The 25,706-nt window shown below is 39.5% G+C and overlaps 1 protein-coding gene across 2 annotated transcripts; it reads right to left on the bottom strand.

Moving 5' to 3' along the window:
• Positions 1–1,494: 1,494 nt before the first annotated feature.
• Positions 1,495–25,706, bottom strand: pik3r5 (phosphoinositide-3-kinase, regulatory subunit 5). 2 transcript variants are annotated; one of them, XM_044190648.1, is made up of 18 exons: positions 25,434–25,706; positions 15,826–15,941; positions 11,654–11,769; positions 11,443–11,511; positions 10,560–10,698; positions 9,816–9,885; positions 8,561–8,735; positions 7,922–8,090; positions 7,735–7,803; positions 6,553–7,457; positions 6,226–6,351; positions 5,889–6,020; positions 5,614–5,707; positions 5,030–5,106; positions 4,448–4,541; positions 4,068–4,150; positions 3,371–3,483; positions 1,495–3,206 (listed from the first exon to the last, which is right to left on the bottom strand). In XM_044190648.1, the coding sequence occupies exons 2-18, from the start codon at positions 15,923–15,925 to the stop codon at positions 3,056–3,058; spliced, it is 2,682 nt and encodes an 893-aa protein (XP_044046583.1). In that variant the 5' UTR covers positions 15,926–15,941; positions 25,434–25,706; the 3' UTR covers positions 1,495–3,055. The 2 variants fall into 2 exon arrangements, with proteins under 2 accessions (XP_044046583.1, XP_044046582.1); XM_044190647.1 differs by having other exon boundaries at positions 3,371–3,486; positions 25,434–25,705.

Raw genomic sequence — 25,706 nt, 5'->3', positions numbered from 1 at the left:
CAATCAGAGCACTTATCCATATAAACCATAATTTACGCCACAGGTGTTCCAAAGTTTATACAGGCCCATATGAGAGATAGATAGCTTCTTATAGAAGCATTACAGTAATCCTTCAATAATCTTACTGCTTTCCTCATATAGTATATTACTAATATGTATATTAGTAATATAGTTGAGCAACTGTTTGTGAATGTTTATTCAACATCTGTTGCATAATAGCCGAACCTTACATGGATTCAGATGTGAATTTGATACAGCATTCTAGTGAGGCTGACAGAGGAAGAAGGAGAACAAAATGAAGACTTTGGGCCATCTGTTCGTAACCTCAAGCTGAAGCGATCTTGGGTTCTGCAGCAGGACAATGATCCAAAACACACCAGCAAGTCCACCTCTGAATGGCTGAAGAAGAACAAAATGAAGACTTTGGAGTGGCCTAGTCAAAGTCCTGACCTGAATCCTATTGAGATGCTGTGACATGACCTTAAAAGGGCAGTTCATGCTCGAAAACCCTCCAATGTGGCTGAATTACAACAATTCAAAGATGAGTGGGCCAAAATTCCTCCACAGCGCTGTAAAAGACTCACTGCAAGTTATTTCACACGCTTGATTGCAGTTATTGCTGCTAAGGGTGGCCCAACCAGATATTAGGTTTAGGGGGCAATCACTATTTCACACAGGGTCATGTAGGTTTGGATTTTGTTTTCCCTTAATAATAACAACCTTCATTTTAAAAACTGCATTTTGTGTTTACTTATGTTATCTTTGTCCAATATTTAAATTTGTTTGATGATGTGAAACATTTAAATGTGACAAACATGCAAAAAAATAAGAAATCAGGAAGGGGGCAGACACTTTTGAACACCACTGTATATATATACACACACACTGGTGAATCAGTATTTAGATCTTTAAGTAAAAGTAGCAATAGCCTACCTCAATGTTAAAAAAAACTCTAAACTCCACTACAAGGAAATGTCCTACATTCTTGCCAAAGTGAAAGTACAGAATTAAATCTGTATCAGTGAAATGTACTTAAAGTATCAAAAGTAAAAGTACTGTTTTATCTTATAACCAGTTTAGGCCTGTGATATCATCAGCCTGATGCAGCTGAGTAATCATTATAAGTTGTTGTTTACACCTCTATCTGCTCCTGGAGTTGGTAGTAACAATGCATCATATTTTATAGTATTTTAAGTTGATCACATATTTTGTATGTAAAATCTTTACCTAAAAAGTGGTAACTATGGCTGTCAGATAAATGTAGTGGAGTGAAAAGCAAAAGTCTTTGCCTGTAGAAGTTTAATCTAGTACAAAATGAAAATACATATGTAAGATAGAAGTCTTTCAAAACTGTACATAAGTAGTGTACTTGAGTGAATGTATTCAATTAAATTTCACCACCGTACCCATACTTGCTGTATATGTACACAATAACAAGTTGGTGATATACAGCGCCTCTTCAAATTAAGGCAAATATCAAGATGAAAATTAATACCCAGTTGAAGACATATTTTAATGAACAGTGAATTTAAGATGTAAACATTGCATAGGTGATACACATACAACTATTAAACTAATATTGTATTTGCAATATTTCCATCAGAGAAGGCATGAAGGGAGAGGGCAGTGGTGACAGGCATTCATCTGAACATAAAAGTACCTATAATGTTCAAGTGCTTCAATTCCATAAAATATATTTCTGTGCAGTGCTACTATTTCAGTTTCAGTCAGGTGATCAGGATATTATCCCTTTACACCAACAATACGACTTTCTTAAAAATGTCATAGTTTACAGTATGCAAAGTGCAATTAATCAGTTACTTTTTTTTTATAAAGGATGACATGCATCCAAATGTATTTTTCAGCACCATAATATCAAATTTGTATTTTCCATCTGTGCCCTTAATGAAATAAAGGTTATCACTTTGCAAGAGCAAAAATATGGTCTATACATAACTTCCATTACAGTTATTACAAAGTGAGACATGACTACAAGTGTGCCAACTCTGGATTGTTAAAGTAATCAGTACTTCAACTGAAGTGAAATGGAGGTCAACAGAACCCCCTGCTGGTCATATGTATAACTCCAGTTAAACAGTGGCTTCATTGTAACTCCATAGGAGAAATTTTATGCCCATGTAAAACAGACAGACCACATTATGGTGTAACATTCAAGTTAAAGCATGCAATACAATATTTTACAAACATAACATTTACATATTGTGTGAGTCCATAGTGTCCATTCTCAAATATAGTCACATAGTCCCATAATTACCCCTAATGGAGGCATTACATAGTGCAGTCTGATCAACAGGTGTAAAAAATTCTTCTGGTCCTCTATGTCCATGTAGGTTGATTTCAAGCTGATGTCTAAATTTTTTCATTCCATCTCTCGGTAGGACCAAGGCTTATTATTCATTACTCATATTGGTGTTGCCAGTTTGGGTGCCATCTCACCCGAGATCCTGTACTGTAGATTCACCCTTTTTGACCAAATTACATTCTAATGTTACTGCGGGTAAGGTCACTTCTCTGAAAACAGGGAAAGAAAAACTGAAACCCGTGGAATGAAACTTGAACAGTTTCCTTAACAACAATGAATGATTGCTTTGTACTGAGAAAGCTGGACTCAGCATCATTAGAACTATTGTATCTCTAGTCATTCTTTGTGTCTCAGGTTCTTTAGCATGTGTTTGTATTAACGGTCACAGGCCAGCCAGGTCTGCAGTTTCCTGATTACCCCTTCTGCGCAAGTCCTCGTGTTTCCAAGAGTTGCGTCCCACTGCCGTTTGAGGCGTCATCTGATCTTGGCAACAGCAGCTTCAAGACAGCAGGCAGAAATGATGAAATCAGAAATATTTTATTGATCCCCGAGGGGAAACTCTTTAAACGAGACGGAGCTACGGCAACAGGCAGCACGCACGTTGGCGCATGCGCACTTATGTGCATGTCCTGTGTACTTTCCTTCTGCAGTCAGTGTCTGTTACTTAGAGCATATAAATAACAGTGCACAGAATCTTTCCTTTCAAACCATCCAAACCAGTGGTCAGCAGTCTCAGGGAAGAGCCCCACAGAAAGTGACTATGGGCAGGCAGAGGAGGGAGCAGAAGGTCGGGTGGAGAGGCTGAATTTGGGCTGAGTTTCGGGATTTTCTTAGCCTCCAGTCAGTGGAGCTGTCGGGTTTATAGCACACTGATATGTCACATCTATATGGGGCAGAGGGAGACACATGGGTTAGATAAATAATAACACTGAAGGTTAAGACTTGGTTTTGGTTAGAATTAAGTTTAACTAGGGGATGCATTATGTCAGTGAGGGTCCTCCCAAGTATAGAAAGACAAACGTTTGTGTGATTATCTTAACTCCACACCTGGTGACACTCTGCAGTATTTTTTTCTCATCCTGGTCCAGGCATACAGCAAAGGTCGTGTTTCCAGCACCACTGACCTGCACCTTGTCCACCTTCACCTCTGTCATGCTCAGCTGCTACAAAACGAAGGAATAGAGCAAAACTAAATGCATTGCATCTCATGAATAAACCTTTTGGAGAAAAAACAGATACATATTATATATATTAATATATTTGCACATTTGTGTATCATTTGATATGAATTGCTATTGCAGCTTGTCTGAGTTTTGTTTTTGTTTTTGAAGCACTTGTTTTTGTCTCTGAGTTGCAAAGAGAGCCTTGAGCTAAAAATCAATCATTTAAATAGGTCTACATTCTGCGGAGGTTTGTAATGACTATTGCAAATCAAAGCTCCAAATCTAAATGAGGTTAAGAGATTAAGCTATGATGTTGAGCAAACGATATTGCCAAAACAAACACAAGCAAAACAGACGTGACTCTTGCCTGTGTTGTGGCTTTTTGTTCCATCAAGCTGCCAGTGTGAAAAACTTTGTTCTCAGCATACGTGAGATGAGAGATTCAGGTGACACAAGTGTGAGATTAATGTATTTAGGTCTCTGTCTTTAAATAGAGAATGTGTTGCAAAGTTGTTTGTGAAAGCATGTTGCTGCTTTCAACCGCAAACTACCAAGACAGACTGATGTCACATCTAGCTCACCTGGTTGTAGCCCTTCTTGCTTTTACCATTCTGTCTCTTCAGGACCTCAGTCATCGTGAGCTGCAGGCACTCCATCTTTGAGTCTGCCAGAGATTGTAAATTATGAATACACTAGCACATCTGACAGTAATTGCTTCATCATCACCTAATGCATTTACCAAAAGGAAAATATTAAGGAATTTACATTTACCATTAGCTGGACTAACAGTATAAAGTATAGTTCCCATGAGATTAATGAATGACCTGAATTTGCAACAATCAGCACTGATGACTTGCTGATGAAAAAATATTCCTTTTCACTATAAACAGTAATTAGTATGTGGTGTTAAGCAGTTCAGTGACTTAGCCATGTATCATAATAGCCACTGGCTGTAGCATACCTAGTTCCTCAGGATTCTTGCATGCTTTGGTTAAGTTTACTGAAGTACAGACTTTGGTTTCTCTTTTCCACTGGCTTCTCCCACTAATCACCACCTAAATGGGAGGAGAAGGGAGGATAGGATTATTGCTGTTTTGGAAAAAACACTAAAATACTGGGAAATGAGAAAAACCTTAAAGATTATAACTGCAGCATAACTAGATTAGGAATTTTGAATTGGGAACAAAACATGAAAGATAAGGGACAGATAATAGATTAAGAGCTGTTATAACATCAGTAAAGAGGTACATCATGTTTACCAGTCTCTAATGCTTCACAGGGACCACAGAGACAAAAGCTCTAGCTTTGTTAGGACAGGACACATGCTCAGTGCTGTTTAGCAGACTTAAATTTTGATGTGTCATTTCCTGTAGGTGGAGTGAAGTGACCATAACCGAAACCAGTTGAATTAGGGTAAACGGGGAGAAGCTGCACTGTCTCCAAAGGGGTAATGGGATGTTATTCTGTTGATGTTATGGTGTATTGTAAAGTGCAGCTTCAAGACACACATTTTGATAGTAAATAAAATCAAACACCATCTTACCCTGTTGTACACCACCTCCAACATTAGAGGCACTGCTTCTCGGTCACCGTCAATACCAAACCGTTTACTGGCAGCACCTATATAAAGAGTGAAAAAGACACACACACACACACACACGCACACATTAGTGATCAATGTGAGAGTAGGGTTTCAGTTATACAGTGCAAAATAATGCTACAACACTGTTAAATAAGACATTAAAAGTTTTACAGTGGAAGATATGTTTGCAGTAACAAAAACTAGATAATTTCTGTGAAGAATATTGTAAGTAATGGAATACAGTCATTTCCACAGTAACTACCGGACATGAGACATAAGCAGCTTTCCCAGAATTTTTTACTTCTCAAAGGAAATTAAAAATCAGAAGTGCAAGTGGTGGCGACGAGTGAAACTAGAAAAGTAGAAGTAGACTGAATCATGATATAGAAATAGCAGATGTTCCTCTACCATATATTTAGTCCAGTCTCAACCTCATAAAAACGGATGATGCATTTCACTGAAAGGAAAATGTGGCAGATTTTTTTTTTGTTTGTGGCACAGTTGCTAGGATATGTGCATGTGTTTGGTGTGTGTGTCACACTCACCCATAGCCTTGATGGCTCGTGTTCCTGCGGTGTGACCCAACTCTAGGGAGTGGACGAACACTTCGGTCCTTCTCTCTCCACAAGCTAACGTCATCTACAACACCAAAAAACCTCAATCAATCACTGAAAGTGGAACAGTGTTTCATTAGTTATTACAAATACGCAGAGGGCATCAGGGTCCTATTTCTGTTCACAAGAGTACCATGGTCTGGTTATGTGTGTGCATGTGTGTGTGTGTGTGTGTGTGTGTTTATGTGTGTAAAAGCGTGTCTGACCTCAGCCTGATAGAGCTGGATCAGAGCTGGCCGGGCAGCATAGCGGCAGTAGTACAGGACCAAATCAGCCAGGATGGGCAGACGCTGCTCATATGAACTATCATATGACTCTGACTCTGTCTTTGAGGTTTGCTGCAGAGCAATACAAAAACAATTTAACACTTAATACAACTATACAGCAAGATGATTTATGTAGGTATAGCCTAAACAAAACATTGGGTATTGTTGAAAGGTATTTATGCTCTATCTGCATGTCATGTTCATGGTTGGATAAACATGAATGATTGACTTTTAGATTAATTTTAGTTAGGCAGTGTAAAAATGATTCCAGTTGTACCTGGCAGACGACATTGGCAGGCAAGTTAAGCAGGCTGAGGGTGTTTCTTTCGTACCAAGGGTCCAACATACCAAGGAGATGGGCAATGTCGTTAGTACTGTCCCCAGTGCCCATGAGGTGAAGATCCTGCTTGAGAAAAAGCAACAATTACAACCACACAGTGGAATTCTCATATGTGCGTGTTTTTGGGTCTTTTACACTGTAGCCATGTGGCTTTCTTTACTCTGTACTTTACAACTCCGATCTTTGCCAGCTTAGTAAATAAGATGTTAGAAACAAAATTTGTGTTCAATGTATGAAGTTTAATGTGAGTATTCTTCTACTTACATTAAAGAGGGCAGCTCCTTTTTGAACCACAGGACTAGGGGACTTCAGACTCCCTGGCCCTGCTGCTGAGTCCCTCTTCACAGGCACAAAGTAGAACTGAAGGTTGAAGGCCCTGCTGAGACGTGGGCATGCACTCTCCTTCCTCCTCAGGCTATTGTAGGCCCGGGCCACCTTCCCTGCTACATGATCAGCACCGAACACCACCACCCTCAGCGTAGTATTCTTACTGTCCTCATCACTGCTGAGAATAGGTCTCCTTCGGAAGCAGACATGTCTGAGAGTTTGACTTTGTGGCTGGAGTAGGGGCTCAGGACTACGTAACTTGACTTGCTGTGGCAAAGAGTTGGAGCGCTTCTCTCGCACAACTAAAATGTCTTTTGATTCCGTGTTTCCTAAGCTTTTGGCCCGGGAAAGTGAGCGAGGGCTCTTAGGTTTGATGAAGAGCCGGTAAAAGTGCTGGCTGAGCCGAGCCGAAGTTTTGTTGATAGACTTTGGTGAACATTTTTCAGCGACGGGAGAGGAGCAGATGTAGTCATCAGAATCTTCAAAGTAGTCACTGTCAGCTCCAGAAGTGACAGAGAAGAGGGATGGAGCGTAGGACTCTGAAGTTACGGACAAGGTGGAGAACATGGAGTCTTTGGAGGCGGTGGACAGGGAGGAGATGGTGGAGAAGGTGGAGGCACGATGGTTGACGCTGCAGCCATTAGGGATGATACACATTGAAGCCAATTCTACTCCATGTTCCTCCTCTTCTTTGTCTTCTTCCTCCTCCTCTTCTTCTACATCAATCTCTGTCACATCCTCCTCCTCCTCATCATCATCAGTGTCTACCTCCTCTTCCTCCTCAGCCTGCCCATTAGTTGCCAGGTTATCAGGGTCATGCTCCAAAAGGGTGTTCAAAACATCTGCAGGAATCAAAATAGACAAATATCAATCACATTTAGCTATGAAATAAGATTAACATTTAGCTATCAAAAAAGACAAAAAAACAACAAGTAAATAAATTAAATGTGCTTTGTATTGGAAATATAGTTTGTATTTTTATCATATTAAAACTGAGAATAAATTTCACGTAAAGCGGTAGCGAAGATTGTCCGATGGATTTAGTGAATCTCCATGAGCTCAAAGGAGAAAGATAATTCCCATATATAAATCAGTAAAGTACCATAAAGAATTCTTTACCAAAGTTATCTTTTTCCCAGTGAAACATGTAACACTTGGCTGTAGGCAGTGGTAGAGTTTGTAGCATTCCTGAAGGCGACAACAGAAAAAACAGCTGATCAGAGGTCTATCTACTGGAAACTGAAATACAGCTATCATGTGATACATTATGTATATATCCCCCAGTTCATGAAACCTGCCCTCTTACCGTCAGACTTCCTTCCATTGGATGCTGGGATACTCATGCTCTCCCTCAGTCGCTCAAGTCCCTGGATCACATGACTGCGGCCCTTCAGAGGGTCACTCATGGCAGCGGCTGTCTCTAAGACATCACTTACCGTGGAGAAGATCTCCCCTAATTCATTCACAGTTTTTGCCTGCAAAAAGTATTCATGACATGGTATAAGTAAAGGTACACGTCTTCACACATTCCTGTATTGTCATCCTCTCTGATTTTTTAAATAATAATGCACTCTCTGATGGTTTGTGTTAACTTCTTCTTCAAAAGTGTGGATGTAACATACTGTACAGTAGATGGAATGCTACTCAATTCCTCGGTATTGCTTACATGGTAGTATAATGTATAAAAAAAATGTAAAGCCTTTTGGGAGTTACCTTGAAATACTATGAACTCCTGGTATTCATTTTAAATGCATACAAACAGAGTTTAAAGGGAAATGTAGTTGTAACTGTTATCTGTATATAAATTTAAATAATGTGACCCCATACCACAAAGGCAATTTGAAACACAAATTGTACTCAAAATATAATGTTATTGTTTTTGAGAACTATCTGTAGATTCTAGTGCATAGTCCAGTGCCTCTGAACCACCGCTCTGAGCACATACCTGCAGGGCTCTGTGGATACGATGTAGAGGGTACTTGGTGCCTAGTGTGGACTGGAAGGCGTGTTTGATCAGAGTGATGTAGCTCTCTTTCTGTGAGTGCTGAATGCAACTGAGCTGCTCAGCCACAGAGACAAAGTCAGCGGGCACCTCATTTGGGTTCATCAGCAGCACAGTCCTGCAGGCAGCAGACAATGTGTGAGCACGTACACAAATTCACATGGGAGACCAAACAGCCACCAGGGTGCTACGATGGTGGTGGAGTTTAGCGGGTGGTGAAGGGGAAGAAAAGGGACTTTCCAGGCCATGAACCTATAGTACAGGCCTATCCCATTGGCGGCCCACGGGCCACATCCAGCCCAGAAGCAACTTCAGTGGCCCGGCACACATAAATCTGATATATGACAAAACAGGTAAACTACATATATAGTGTATGGAAGTAGAGAGAGTTGAGAGTTGCACATGCGCAGAACCGATCGGGCAGGATGTTGATGGATGTAGCAACACTGCCAATCATATCTTTCAGAAATCAACGTTTTCTCATGTGAGTTCCGACCACGCTTAGTAGTTTTTCAAAACATCTGGCTATTGACAGTCACAAGTAGGGAAGTGCTCTACTGAAAATATGTCTCTGTCAGCCCTGAAACGTAATTTTGACAATGAAAACCGTCAGTTTAACCCTGCCTGGACTGGCAAGTATTTGTTTATTTTACCGCCATCTCCAAACACCTGCTCTTTTTTTATTACATACATTACTAAAACTAAAAAAAGGTTGCTGAAAATGTCTGGCCCATCTACACTTCCTGGTTTTAAAATCTGGCCCAATTGAATGTGTAATTGAATAGCCCTGCTATAGTAAATGTTAACAACCTGAGAGCTATAATTCAGTTAACTAAGGACACTGAATGCTATTTTTGTTTTGTTTTTTTACTTTAAAAGTATGGCATCCGATCAGATAAGCTTACTGTGAACCACTGACATGTATGAAAAAACTGCCCTTTTCAACAAGGAAGCAGAAGGTGCAAGAGTGCAAAGATAACACAGTCTGAATTGGACCGAAAATAGATTGTCATGAACATGCAGCTGTTCAAAGAGGTACAAACAAGTTTTATGTGCATATGCAGAATTCAGAATCCTTTAATAATACAAATGTCTGAATATCACCAGCATTTCTTAAGGAATGAAACCCTTGCAAAGTCAAAGATGAGCTGTGAGAAACTGAAGAGCTTTATTAAAAAAAAGTATTGTGTGGACTTACATGGTCTTGGAGCACAGGCTAGGGGTGATGAGACCCTGCTCTTCTCTCACCAGTCTCTGAAAGGAAATCCCTATGAGGAAAATAGAAAAATGATTTTATTTTATCTGTTGATGGTTTTAACAACTTGACAAGAGCACAATGACATATCACGTATCAATGATGGCTTTATATTTTTAAACACTGTAATTACAAAATGAAGTTTAGAATAGATTGAGCACCAATGTTAAACTAAAAATACACAAGCAGCAAAGGGCTTCAAAGAGTGAAACACTGATAGCTCAAATATAGATCATAGATCAAATCACCCTTTAACACCTATCCATTCATTTCAGTCAGATGTTTTCATTGAATCTGTTGCTGTGTTTTTAGCACTTCCTTTACCCTTCCTGTACATTTCAGTGTAAGTGTTCATGTGTGGCTTCTGCTTTTTTTGTTTTGTAAATGCTGAAGCTTCATCCACTTTCAAACAGTTTGACGTTAGTATGAAGCGCCCAGTTCAACCTGAAGCCTTATCATCTTCCGGTCATTGCTGTTGTTGTTAGTGGTGTTTGTGGTTTAAGAAGTGTCATTTTGCCTATGTGTCATCCTAAATGCACTTCTTTGACTTGTCACTAGGGGGAAGACGATTACAAGGGTTGAGAGACAACAGTAAGTCAACGTTTCAAAGACTGGCAGACCAGTAGATAAATAGAAACACATACACATAGAGAGGCCTTTAAACAAAATTAACCCATCTATATTTACCTGGGGCCTTCATCTCCTGCTGTAGTGTGGAGAGGAGGTTTTTACACACACTGCAGTAAGGCTCAGGCCAGGTGAGGAAGCAACGAAACACCTCAATAGCTTCCTCCAGCAGCTCTGTGTCTGGAGGACAGTATGGTGTCTGCAACCAAAGCACAAATCAGGTATTTTAGTGTAATTCTTTAAAGGAGCAGCGAGACCTGTTTGAGGCTTCATGTGTTATTGTTTTGCATAGAGCAATTATGTTCATTATTGATCAATCTATCACATGTTATTTTTTGATATTGATTTTGATGTAAAAAATAATTAATAATTACCCATTGGCCTTTATGGCTTCATTAGGGGTGTAATATAACTTTAACTGACGATGTAATAACAATATTGGCTTATACTGCTCAATTGTATCATTACATCATCAACTAAAAACATGTTACATACCTTATGAGGTATTTAACCCAGTTTAGTGTAATAATGTGATGTTATTTCATTATCCACTGTTGTATTATATTACAGGCTTTATGACAAACAACCAAAGGTACATTTGTCACGTCATTACAAAACCTCAAAGCTGTAATGTTATCAGTTGCTACACAGTTCAAACTGTAATAAATCAAATAATCACATTTCCAATTATGTGATTTTTGTGTACTGTTACTGGACCACTGGATTTTAGGAAGTATGAATGCTCAAGCCAGTAAGTGTTGTGCGTTACAGTGATTTTTCAATTGCGCTGGAAGCTTTTGTCAGAACATCTACAAAAAAAACATCACAGTAGTTTCAATTGAGGAACTGATTGACCTTTTGATGGAGAGTACTCTCTGAATGGTACTGAGAGGTAATGAAAGGTTAAAGGATTTGATAACATCTGAATGAGGATGATTTGTACCTGAAGCAGTGTGGAGGAGAACATTATAGCGAGGGGAGCCACCAGTTCGTACTGACACTGCTCCTGAACCTGAACTCGCACATGAACACACACACACATTGAGAGAGACAGACAGACAGACAGAAAGAGAGCAGTGATTAGTCCAAACATAGACGTTACTACACAACATATACAATGGACAATATGTTCCCTTTGACCTTTGTCCTCTCACCTCTTTGGTCTTTCTGATGATCTGTTGTAAGAGGATGAGGAAGTTCTCAGGGTCCCTCTTCACCATCTCCTCCAGGCTCCAGCGGTTCATTGACTGACCCGCCGAGCACATCAGCACTGAAAGACAGCACATGTGGATTCATGGTAATGAACAACTTCAACATGCAATCACAGAAAGAGATGACAGAGACAGAAGTCACATGTTTTACATCACCATAACAATTTTGTGCCAAACCCAAAAAGAATTGCTAGAAACACAAAACATTTCTGAAGGCAGAAAAGCTTATTTTACTGTAACCTCTCAAGCCCTGATTTTACCCATAAAATCTTTTAAAATAAAGTTCTGTGGATATGTTCAATGTCATGCCACACTGCATGTGGGTTAAAGAAAATTAAGGATAACTTTGCCTATGTCAATAATGAATTATCAATGTACACGTGCATAGGATATTAAACACTTCACATACTGTATGTTGTCAGGGTTACAGCAGACGTGTAGGAGACAGAGTCCATCACTAAGGATACTACCACTAGCCAGGACAGTAAAAAACTGCCTTTATGCTCCAGCAGAGCTAAGAGACACCAACTAGTGATGGGTTAAGTCTCACCGTGGACCTGTTTTTGTTGCATTCTGTATCTGACTAGTGCAGAGGAGGTTTCTTGAAACCTTCTTGGAATTAATACTGAGAGAACTAACTGTTGTGTAATAGTGTAGTTATATCTGTATATGGCCGGTAGTGTAACAATATATAATTTGCTATTTGTCACTGCTAAATGTGGTTGGTGTATATTCTGACAGCAGCAGAGCTAATACAAGAATGTTCTGGTCAGCAATGTATTGGTAGTGCATTGTAATAATACAAGTAAATGTGTTTGTGCTTTTAGCATGCAGGCAAAAATGCACGCTTTCTGATGAGACAGGGAGCCAAGTTTATTTCACTGTTATTTAACCAGGTACTGTATACATATTTATTGGCTTTGGTTTCTGAGCAACTGATTATGCTGTCAAAAATGCTGCCAAGTAGCTGTAGTTTTAACAGATTACATACAGTATAACACCAGCACAGAAATGTTGGACAGTGGAAATGTTTCTTTTACTATGAATGTATTGTAAGCTCAACCTTATACAAACAATGTCGTCATTAACCTTAACTTGACTGCATATCTCACATCTTTATTGCGCATCTATTTCACCTATATGTGCGGACATTCAGCTGAGGCAGCAGTTTTCTGCATACTATCACAACAAATAAGAAAATAACAATTACACAAATGTGTATCATTTATTGCAAGCTGAAATTTCAGTTCGTATGAGGCATTTAATTTCCGCTGTGAAATTCAACAAATCATAGCCTATAGGAATGAAAGTACATCTAACACCGTCATATATACAACGCTGTGTAAACTAAGTGGGTATCAGACAATCTTGCATTGGGCTCTGGGACTGCCATAAACCAAATGCAGGTTTGCAGCTACTCATATCAGGGCTTTAAAGCCCATAACTGCAAGGGTGTGTTTTATCACCATTTGTTCAGTTCAGTCTTTCAGTTAGGATGTTTGTACACTGGCAAGACAGATTTCCTGTTGCAAGAAAACAGAGTTAAAGTATCTTCCCCAGAAGAACGTCTTTTGGAACCAAACATTGCAAAAATAAAGGTAATTTAAGTGGTGTTAAAGTGAAATTTGCAAAAATTGGGGATAGCTAGACTCAGATCATCATTGGCCATGTAACATAAAATGTGGATTTAAAATTCAATTTTTTTTTTTCATCAAAGCCCACTAGAAACTTTTCATTTAAACGTAAAACTTTGGGATGTAAAGGAAGGAATTGTGTTGTTCCACCGTGCTCTGATTGCACATTTTCTACTACCATGTGAGATGAAAACATGAGATAAAAACAACGGGAGAGAGCTGTGCATACATTATCTCAAACCACACTAATCTGAAGTCTGTCACTCTCACAAAATCAACTGATAGTGTTTGCTGACTCCTCACAAGCACCTTACTTTCCATTTGATCCCTTGGTCTCAACGCCTCCGAGTGTGCATCTCTAAGGGGCTCAGTTTCCAAGGAAGTAACACTTCAGCAGTTGTTCAGGTTACACAAAATAGTTTTCCAAGAAACTTGTCAGTTGCTGTTTTACTCTGAATTTCTGTGCACCCATCATTTAGTATTTTTAAGTATTTAGTAAGTATTTACTAGAGCGCTCTACGGGACGATTTTTATTATATGCCAGCACTGGAAATGAAGCTGCAAGTTTTCAAATGAATTTATCTCAGTACCAGTACTGCTATTGGTAAGCAAGTTCACACACATGAATGTGATTACACTCATGGACAACATACACATCCCTGGAAATCTTCTAAATTGGAGTCATGAAGGCCCATGCCATGAAAAAAGAAGTGAAGTGGAGAAGGAAACATGAAAAAGAAACTCCAGCTTCAGCTAACACGGTTTAAATGTCAAAATCACACCATGACAGTCCATTATGTTTGATTAAGTATGCATCACTCTGTATGGCACTGGTTGGCACGCGGGAAGCTGATGCCAAATTGATCATCCGATCTGTTTTTACACCCTGCGTCACAGTGGGTCCTGCCTCACGATGCCTCACTCACACTGCGGTCTGTACCACCACTTCCTCCCAGCTGTCTATTCACACAACTTCCTCCAGCACCCAGTAACACGTTACCCGGATTATTATACAGCAACAGTGCCACCAACAACAAACTCAGATACATTTATGTCCATATGCCCCATGTGCTGGCAGGGTAAATATCACACACTGACCTGGTGTTAAGAAAACGAGAACAAACAACAGCCTTCTGTTCGAGTCAGCACTGTAAACAGCACATATCACATCCAAATGTGTGTACTGGGGCTGATATTTCTGAGAAAATGTATTGCCTTCCTAGAAGAAGAAGGTAACAAGTTTGACCCGATGCAATAGCCACAAGCCCTTGAGCAAGACTGCTCGATCGTTGTGAGTGCAAGATTAGCACACCAGACAAAAAAACATGAATAAAAGGTTATGTTTGATTTTACATTGATTCGGCTGAGGCACATGTGCACAGGAGGAGCCAGGATTGAACCACCAACCCTACAATAGACCTTTTTCACAGCATTTTGACTTGTAGGAAACAAACAGGTGGAACTAATAACATTAACAGCAGCTCAGTGTCCCAGTAAGGTATTCCAGTGAGCCAGCACACACAATACCAGGACCTCCTCTAAGTGGAATGCAGCCATCGTTAATGTTATTAAATACATCTGTGCTTTTCCTGCTATGAGATGTCAAAATGTCTGCCGTGAAAAAGGTCGATTGAACTAACCTGCTCTACCACCTGAGCTGCAGTGTGAGCTGCAAACAGCTTAAGACTACTAAATGAAACAGTGAAAGACAATGTTTTCCCACTCCATCGGCATCCACTCTATAAACCTTACCAATTTCTGCCAAGGAGATTCTGTTTTCAGTCCCACTCTGTATATCTGAATGTTTTAATTAATAAACTGCTAACAGATTTTAATATAATTTGGTGGGAAGTTAAGGCCATGGACTTTGAACAAGTGATATGATTTCGGCATGGCTTCAGATACAGGAGCACATTCATGACCTTTTTTAACCCTTTTTTTAAAGGATTATTATTGGAAAATTGTGTTGAACATTTTTAACATTAAGAATTTTTGCTATTTTTAATGAAATACTGTATAGCACTGTAATCTTGCATGTGCCCCATGATTATCAGTCACTGTGTATATTTTTTTGATGTAGATCTGGATGCCGGTGCTGACAAAAAATTGCAATCATTAATAAAATAAATTGGATGGTGCATATTGGCAGAGTTATGGCAGAGCTTTTTTAAAAAAAAAGATTTTCAAGAACTGAAGAAGTACATGCATGACAAACACTCTGACCACATGGGATCAAAACACAACAAAGTCAAAAATGTATTGTAATCATGCTAAAAACAAGCCTGTTTCTGTATTAAGCTCCCATTTCTAAGATGTTTTAAATGAAAAGGTACATCATAATTTCTACAGAAATTCAATTTTCCTCATTGTAGCAGTGCAGAAACATAATTAATTGTTGTTACATGCTTCACTGCTACATGACCTGACTAAACTCTGTTCAACACAACCAAAACTCAGCCGTGGTAGCCCCTGAAGTCTTACCATTCCAGTGGTGTGCTGCTGTGGGGCTTTGTCTCAGCCCATCCAGACACCTGTCCAAAGCATGCTGGATCCTGTCCTCTGTACATGAGGTGTGTTGCATCTTCACTGCTCAGGTTCTGTGGAGGGACGAGAGACAGAGCTGATATTAAGTATCAAAACATGATACGTAACTCCATTCCCATTCATGTATTCTGTGGAATGTTATCTGTTATGGTTACATGCAGACATGCACACAAACATACTCCTCTCTTTTCACGGACAGTATGTGTTATCACGTCTTTTTGCATGAAGGCAGATCACCCAGTAAGTATGAAAATTAGTCGAAGAAGATAAACAAACCATAAAGGGACCTTTCTAAGGGGAAGGGAAAACAGACACGGTGTTGCTTGTATTGCTGTTTTGTTGCCATAGTTCCTGAAATGTCACATTCAGTACAACACGCTTGTTCTGCCTCAAATCAGACAGTTTTATAAAAAGACTAAAAAAATGTTGAGAAGAGCCTCATTAGCTATCATGTTCTGTGATATATTTAAAAGATTAAGTCATACGACAACAAACAACCTCTACCTCCAAGTCAGTGATGTCTGTCCAGATGCTGCCACAAACCAAACACACTGGAAGAAGGATTGACAGTTTAACAAGTTTTACAAACAGAAGCCTTATTGAAACTCAACACAGATGTTGCGTAATTAGTGTAAAATACATAATTGACAACTAAAGATATATACGCCTACTGGCAGCAATTACATGATACAAGGAGGATGAGTACATCTACTGGATAAATGACATTTAAACATGAATCAACATGCTCTGTCAGCAACATTTAGACATACCGCAACAAGCCCACAATTTTCACAACATGACTTTGACGGTAGGGTAAAAGAGAAAAACAGCCATTAATGATTTCAGATTTGAAATCAGAACCACGCTTAGCAGAGTTGTGAAATAACGCTGCAGATTGGAGAGATATAGTGAAAATGGTCAAATGTATAATTCTAGTATGACGACAACATTGTAAGTACATCATATCTTCATCACTGACTCATCTGGATGTGCCAAACACTTTTAGAACTTTCAGTTTATCAGTGCATTTGGCTGTTTTTCACGCAGCATCTGAGGACAACCCAGGTGTGGCAAGTTGTTTCAGTTCTGTTATGAACACATCCCATCAGAAGCCATATGCATAACAAGATACCAGGGTAAGTCCCTGGTACATAAAAGAGTCGAGTGACAGATTTATAAATCCTGGCTTTCTTTACAGTACATAAACAACAACCACAGTGACAGGTGTGTAATGGCACACTTTGGAAGCTACGACACCAACCAAAACCAAAAGTCAACCAAGCCTGCTACCCAAACCAGGGAAATTGTTACAGTAAAAACAGAAGCTATATGCTCAATATTGTACAGTGACCACTTCTTCACTGGTAACTACAACATTGCAAGATTTTTGAATTCCCCCAGAAATTGCACAGGTGTTTTTGTGGGGGGACTGCTTGCACCTGATATGATCAGTCACAAAATCAACTCAAGAAAGCATGTAGTGGTCAACACAATGGCAAGATACAGTATGTTGCTGCCGATGTTGTCATTTATCAGGGAAACCCCGTCTTGCCAAGCTCTTTGAGGTTTGGAGATGTTTTCTACTTTGGTGACCACCACAGTACCACACTCCAACCTCACCTCCAACCTCCAACAGAGCTCAGCTACACAAGATTAACACTAAGTAACACTAACACTAATGGCATTTTAAGACAATTAACACACTTGTTTATCACACAAATGATGTTAATGGTTAAATGTAAGGCAACAAAAGCAATTTGGTTAAATCTTTTACTTTCCATTTAATATATTCCATTTAAACTGCTGCTCTTCAGATGAGCATGGAGCATCTAGCAAGTGTCTTGTTTTACCTCATTGGTAATGTACTGTAATAATTTTTCTTGTTTTTTGGCGAGAACAGCATTTTATGACATTGTTCATTTCACAAAAATGTGGATGACCTGGCTCAGTGACTAACAGCATCTCTGGATGGGAATAGGGGAGTGGCCTGCGATTGGTTGAAACATGATATAAACAAACTTGTCTTTTAAATCTGTCTGTCTGGACAATGTGATAGAAAGCCAGAAATATCATCAAATAGTTAAGAAACATCTGAGTGAATGGGATATATTAATATTAATTATCCATGAATGTACATAAAATCAGACACTGCACATATCTGTGAAATTTAGTTTTGATCTAGAAAAAGATTCTGAAAGTGATGGTGTGTAAGACTTTTGTGTTTAGACAAATACCGGAATTAAAAATACTGGAACATTGAATGAATATTCATTGATATGTGGTCAGAAGAAAAGTTACATGGTTGCTGATAATGCATTATGTTGCTACTTGATATATATTTTTAAGCTTCTCTTACCTCATATTAGAGTTTTTCAATGGAAATACAGTATACACATGTGCAAATACTGGGAAACGTCCAAATTTGAGAAGCAGAACATATGAACTTCCCTAAAGAAAAGAAGGCAAAGCTTTTTAAAGATTTGTTTTAGAACTTGAGCAGCTCAGCAGTTTTTGTTGGTGACATAATGTTTATAGCCAAATGATCAAAAACTTAATCATTTTAGTTATATTAATCTGAGCTAAGTGTACACATATCATTTCACTGATGAAAAATAAGCCTTCTGTGTATTTGTTAACTGAGTCCTTACAGAGTGAAGTCAACACACACAGAAATGAGCAATAACATCAAAACTGTATTTGCCTGATTACATCTTCTCAAAATTTCCCCAGACTGTGACAAATTCCCCATTTCACATGAAAGCTAGAAATAAATGAAGGCTGTCAAATGAATAGTGTTAATGAATGACTCACTCGCTCATGTACACACCCACTCACCTAATAACCCTACCTGACACACACACACACACACACACACACACACACACTACACTTTAAAGCCATAGTTAGACATTTTGGGAAATATGTTTATCTGCCTCTTTCTGAGAGTTAGATAAGAAGATTGATAACAATCTCATATTTGTCTGTTCAATATAAGGCTACAGCCAGCAGCCAGTTAGCTTAGCGTTAGAAGGTTAAAAAAAAAATCCATCTACCAGCACCTCTAAACCTCACTGACATGTTATATCCTGTTTGTTTAAGCTGTACAAAAACCTCCGTGTAAAAAACAATATGTGCTGGACTATTTCTTGGCTGGGAGAAGTTGCCTTGCAACCTCACGGTGATTACAAGACTTCTGAAAGTTACTGCACCCGGCCAAGAAATAGGCAGGGCACAAAGCCCCCAGTTGTGTCTTTTTGGTTTTCTTTTTTTTTTTTTTTTTTTACAAATTAAACAAAGACGATATAACGCGTTAACAGGTTAGCTTTAGAGGTGCTGGTAGGCAGATTTTGTTACCCTCTGACAGAGCCAGGGTACCCATTTCTCCTTGTTTCTCCCGGCTTTATGCTAGCTAAGCTAACCAGCTGCTGGTACCAAGTGGTATAAATTTTCCCATCTAAGAAAGCTAACAAGATGTCGAACCAGAATGTCGAACTATTCCTTTACAGGTATGCAAACTCAAAAGTCAACATAAAAACTGAACACAAACACGCCTACGGACATGTGTGTTGCATGTGTTACACAAACAAGCCTATATATTCATACACATGCATGGTTATACACACATAAACAGTACCAACACACATAAATACTGTACAAACATCGAACCCACCGACCTCATCATTAACACCAGTGGAGAGGTGGGTTGAGGAAGCTCATGCAAACCCAAGTTCAGGAGGCCAGAGGAATGAAGCTCAATTATCCCACATCACTTCACTCCTTTTCCTACAGTTACCATTCAACAACAATACCAACAGCCCCAGATGTAAACACATCCATGTAGCCGTTTTTCTCAGCAGCCCCTCTTCCCCAGCGAGGTATTGTGTCTAAAAGGTGTCCCGAGTGGCACTGAGCCGGGGTATAGAGCCGAGCGTGTTGGACACTTGTGCTAAGGGGTCCGGTCATTGTCAGGGTTGGACAGAGCTGGATGAGAGCCCGGTGAGAGTGGAAGAAACCAATAAGTCAGAGCCATGATGACTCCTGCATCCAGGATTGGGTTCATTGGAGACGTGTAAAGGTAATAAAAGAGGTCAAGACCTTATATGAGGTGGCATGATGCAGTGAAAGTGTTGTTCTCAAGTTTATTAGTACCAACAGTAGTAATAGCTCTGCTGACGACATCTAGTTACTGTTTTAGTACTTGTGTTGATGTAATCCCTTTTACAGCAGTAGCCTTATTGCACATTTGTTTGAGGCAAGAATCGTATTGGAATGATTTTATTCTCAAAGAAAAGTTAGACAAAAATATGTCACAAAGATTTCACACACAAACACCTTTAGTGATGTAACTATCATTTAAATGATATAATCATTTTTATGAATTAATGGCAGGGTGGCTGAGGGACAGTTAATTTGTCAATGCAAATGTAATATTATAAGCATGAAAATACAGCCAAAATGTCTATACTGTAATTCAATAACTACACCAGCTTTATTAGTCAATTATATCACCAGAGAGCTAGGGTACCATGGTACCGTGAGTGGTGCTACAATATACATTATTTTAACAGAAAAGTTCATTCCCAAATCCAGTGTCATCATAGTTGTTTACGTAGAGTTGCTAGTCGTGTTGCAAATGCCTGAGTCTGTGGTGTTTCATAAGAGGATGTATGCAGCACATCCCTAAGAGTCAACAAGGTCACTTCCACTTTTCATGGGTTGCAACTCACAACAGTCAGACAATAACAAGCAGTGTTGGCGGAGTGGAAGAACAATTTGAAACAATCTCCAAAAGCCAAGCAGACTTACACTGCAGGGGTACAGAGATAGACTTGTCATCTTATCATAAGAAAAGGCAAAGAAGTCCATACTGTATACTGAATACTGCAATGGTGCATCATTTTGACCTTCTAGGTCTCTGACAGGCAAACATCCATGTCAACAAAAAGCAGGCTATATTTACAGTTCCACCTACAATTAAGAGATCACATGATGCAAAATAACATCCATCATCAGATGCTAAAAAGGGTTATAGCCTTGTCAGCTGATTTCCACCAAAGAGAGAAACCACTGATCCTGACAACAACAATGAAAACAATTTAATTATAGACTCCATAATAACATCCCAAACAATTCAAGTCAGCCTCCCTCTCCTTCTCTCTCTCTCTCTCTCTCTCTCTCTCTCTCTCTCTCTCTCTCTCCTGCTTCTTGTCTAGCATTACAAGTATCAACATTTCCCAGACAAAACCAAGCACAGCACCTCCACCTGTGTCTCTGTGTCTCTTTGTCATGCTGTCCTCTTTTTCCTCTCCCTCCATCTCCTCACAGGCCGCTTCCCATCTCTCCCACTGATCCCATTACCAACTGCTTCCTAACAGGAAGATAGCTTCCCTGCTCAGCTGAGGAAGCAGGTGCCTCCCTATTGTTGTGGTGTGATCAGACTCTCAGATAAACTCCCACAGACCAGGGAGGAGAGCTTATGTGTGTATGTGAGTATGCGTGTCATTTTTACAGACACCACCCAACCCACCACCCCCCAATTTATAGAGTCTGATATTCACATCCAGTCTTCCTCTGCTGGCCCACAGAGCTGTTATCCCCTCCTTTCTCTCCGCTGACCTACTGGATGTGAACTGGCCTCTTATGGCTTTAGGAAACAACAGCGGTCCAACTCCAAATCTCTGCTCAAACTAAGTGCTTCCCTGTAGTTAAAACAACCGCTACCGGTGACTCACCAGTCTGATAAACTAAGCTGGAGTAAAAAGTGGCATAAAGCACATCGATGAGGCTGCTATTTGGAACTTTTTGCCATTGCAAAGCACTGAAGTGAATTTCACAGATGAGCTTTAAAGTTTATTCTTGATCTAGGAAACAGCAGCTGACAAAACAGTCTCACATCAAGGTGAGCTTGTTCTGCAGCTTTCAATCATATCACATGATCTTCATTAGCCGACAGAGTTTTCCCAGTTGTCATGGAATTGCAGATGTTGAAATTTCCATTTTTTTCTAAGCACTTGAAAAAAGGTGAGATTGTTTTGTCAACTGCTGTTCCCCAAGGTCAAGGATAAACGTTCAAGCTCAACTGTTAAGCCTTTTTTCTGCAGGCAGTTTAAAAAAAATCTTATATTAAATGTGATTTTGAGAAGATCCTTTCCTCATAACGAATCCAGCATAACTGTGTTTTACTGCAATATCTTGCTTTACTTCACGTGAAACCTATTCAAGAAGACCTACAGTATGTGCAAATGTGTGACTCATGTAGGAAGTATTGGCTTTAAAAATACACAATCTGCTCTACATCTAACATGTACATCTAACTACAGAACCAAAACACAGAGGATGTTCTGTCACAGAACAGAACAGAAAGCCACTTTATATAACCTTTGGTCTTCACTTCCTCAATAAACACTGATAAACATATGATGAAACTACCATTAATGCAAATATCAGGTTATGACACTTAACGCCAAACAACAGGTAGCCAGTGGTGACTGCTACAAAAAAAAGGACTGAGTGAGCCCTTGTCTGCTCAGTTTCACACAGAACAACATTGGGTTTTATCACTCAACAAATGATGAGGATGCAGATATCCATGATTTCCAGTATGGACTGTGGAGTTTCTAGTCTTCCGACCACTCAAAGCACACACTACACATCACATTCACACCATTCACACATCAGTTCAAGGAAACTACTAATCATTCACACACACCGAAGGCACAGCAATCTGGAGCAATTTGGGGTTCAGTGTCTGGGGGAAGCCAGGATCGGATCGCCGACCTTCCGATTGGTGGACGACCTGCTCTACCACCAAGCCACAGCCACCCCAGTAGAAAAACATATCCTGTGACATTTGTTTGAATATGATATAGGTAAAAACACTTTGTTTGCCTCAAAGCTTACATCACTGAATATTTTTTGTAACAACAGGTGTGTTGTGCATGTGCAGAGATGCATATGTTCATGCACACACACGGGGGTGTTGACCTGAAAGTATGCGCCGTAAAGGTGAAAATGAAGATTTCACTGATACCACAGCCGTAAAGAGACAAACAGGAAGCAATGTTGTGAATAACACACAGTACTGCACTTGCAATCAACCTGCGCTAGATGTGAAATTAAAAAAAACAACAACACATTGTGACAGCCTTCACTCTTCATATCTGATATCTGTGGTAAAACAAGAAAGCATGTCAATATCTGTTACCTCCAGTCGCCATTCATCTGTGTTCTTTTTTTTATTTCAAGTGTGACACATGACCTACTCCGGCAGTTTTTCTTTCTCAACAGGAGGGGATGATTGTAGATTGTGTAATTGAACAATTTCTAAGAAGAATAGATGATTCCTTCCGTTTGTTGCGCAGGACGAGTCTGACAGGCAGGATGCAAGCAACAAGCAGTTCATTACATTTAATGCTTAAGATTCATTACATAGGAGGCCACCACTGAGAGAGAAAAGTTATCCATTAAACATGAGGCACTATGTACCTTATGGCTACAGCAATAATCAAAGCTAAGTTTACCCACTTGTTATTTTGTAGAATCAAATCCCAGAACAGAGCTGCATAGATTTGATACTTGAGACTTTGACTCGAGTCAGAATCATAAAAATAAGGACTTGACTTGACTTGTACTTGACTGCCGCAAAAGTTAACTTACTTGAGACTTGACTCCCTAAAGACTTGACTTTGTAAAATCCTGCATAGCCACACAGCTGGAATATATCATCATTTGATATGTATTGAAAGGACCTGGTCTCAGATTAAGAAAAAAACCTTTATATAACAGCTTTGAAAAGAAAATGTTCAAATGTTGAGAATTAATGATCAGCAGCATTTTGACCTGAAAGTCCTGCAATATACTTGCTATTTGCTTATGAAGACTTGACCTGAAACTTGTTTTGACAAGACTTAAGACTTGACTTGAGACTTGACTGGCTTGAGACTTAAAGGAGAACTCCACCAATTTTACACATCAAAGTCTGTTTATAGGTGTTGGGGAGCACTACTGCACGTGTGAAAAAAGTTGTATAAATCCTTTTGTGACTCCAGAGGGAGCTGAACAAAGTCTGATAAACTACCTCAAGAGATGTCACATGAGTCACCGTCAGTTGGAGCTGAAGACTACAAGTTTGAAAATGAATCAAATCTGGGAGTGTGGAGTTAGTAAGAAGTGAGTTCACCAGACCTCTGTAGCACGCTCCCCTGGCTACATTAGCCGGTACTAGCATAACACATCCGAATCTCCAACTGAACTGTCGCCGGTCGAGTTGCATTGTGGGTAATGTATGAGAAGAATGTTTACATTAAAGAAGATGATATTTCTTTTGATCCTTTTGTAAAAAACTGTTCATCATGAGTCCAACAATGCTATGGGAGTTATTTTATTTTGTTGTATAAGGATGGTAGTTTGTCCGATCAAGATCACTGGAGGTCACAATTTGCCATCGTTACCTTTACATCACTGGTTATGACCTGTATACCTAAATTAAAAGTCAGCTTCATTCCAAAAGGCACATGTACCTTTAATCCTTATGCGGCTGAGAAGTGGTTGGTTTATGTAGTAAAAAGGATGTTGAGTTCAGGCGTTGGCTCAGTACAGTTTCTATGGGGTGGAGCCCACAAAGACCACTGACAGACTATCTTGTGTCAGACTGAACTTATGCTTCAGTGACAGCTAAGATGATTCTTTGCTTGCATCCCGAGTTGCCACTTTTCAGAGCAGTTTTTGTATCTATCCAAATAAATCACAAACTGAGCTAAAACTTAATGGTATTGGTAACTTGACAATGGTATTAGTCAAGTTGAATTAAAACTGCATATAAATGTTCAAATCAAGTACACTTCACCTACTCTGTAAAACTAACTACAGCCACTGAAATTACCTCAGGAACATGAATCCATGTCACCTCATCATGCAGTTTAGTGTTCCCATTTACAGATACAGACACTTAAAACAAGATAACATCCAGGCGCCTAACACATGCTTCTGCGTCTCTACTTCCTCAACATTTATTAAAATCATGAATCATATAGCGTCTGAAAAAGCAGAAGTTCCCAAAATGGTATCACAGTGGGGGTCTGTGATCTCACAGAGGGTGGCTGTCAACATGACAGCCCACTTTTTACCATCACTGTGAGGTTGACACTGCCCATCAGCTCCTCTGACAGAAAACAAGAAACCTGAAGCTTTCGCACTGCAGAGAAATGAACTCTGATATTATGAAACACATTTACATGAGTCAAAAGATGACATGGAAAAAAACAGCTTTAAAGACAAGAGTCCCCAAGATATATACCATCATGTTGGATAGATAAATTAATAAATAGCTATATAATGCTGTCACAAATCATCATATTCTCAGATATTTAGTGTACATGCATATCTAGATGCAAGCATATTGATACTTCCAAATCAATACTCTACTGTCAGTCACTGTTCCCTGAACATTACTAGACAAACTTTGTCCTCAGCTCATCAGGCTGATAGTCAGTGACTGCTGTCCCCATCAAAATAAAATATACCTATTACTGCCTCTGTTATCTTACCTGCCGTTTACAGTCCAGCATCCATAACCTCTGTGTGTGTCTAAAGAGTCCAAAGAGTCCAAGGCAAAGTGTCTCCAGCTCAGTGCCACTGCCATTCATTCACCACACACATCACAGTTTAACAGACAAACCCACATCCTGGGCACGGCGGAGCAGTGCAGCGAAACAAGGGTGAAATCTGTATCTGGTTGTAGCTCTCTGGTGCGTTTAAACTTCTGCTAGACTTCTGCGCCTCACACACACACACTGCGGCTCACAAACAGGGCAAACAGG

Source organism: Siniperca chuatsi, linkage group LG3 (assembly GCF_020085105.1).
Source record: "Siniperca chuatsi isolate FFG_IHB_CAS linkage group LG3, ASM2008510v1, whole genome shotgun sequence".
Classification (NCBI taxonomy): Eukaryota; Metazoa; Chordata; class Actinopteri; order Centrarchiformes; family Sinipercidae; genus Siniperca; species Siniperca chuatsi.
The sequence above is the reverse complement of the archived record's forward strand: the minus strand, read 5'-3'. Positions and strand labels throughout refer to the sequence as shown.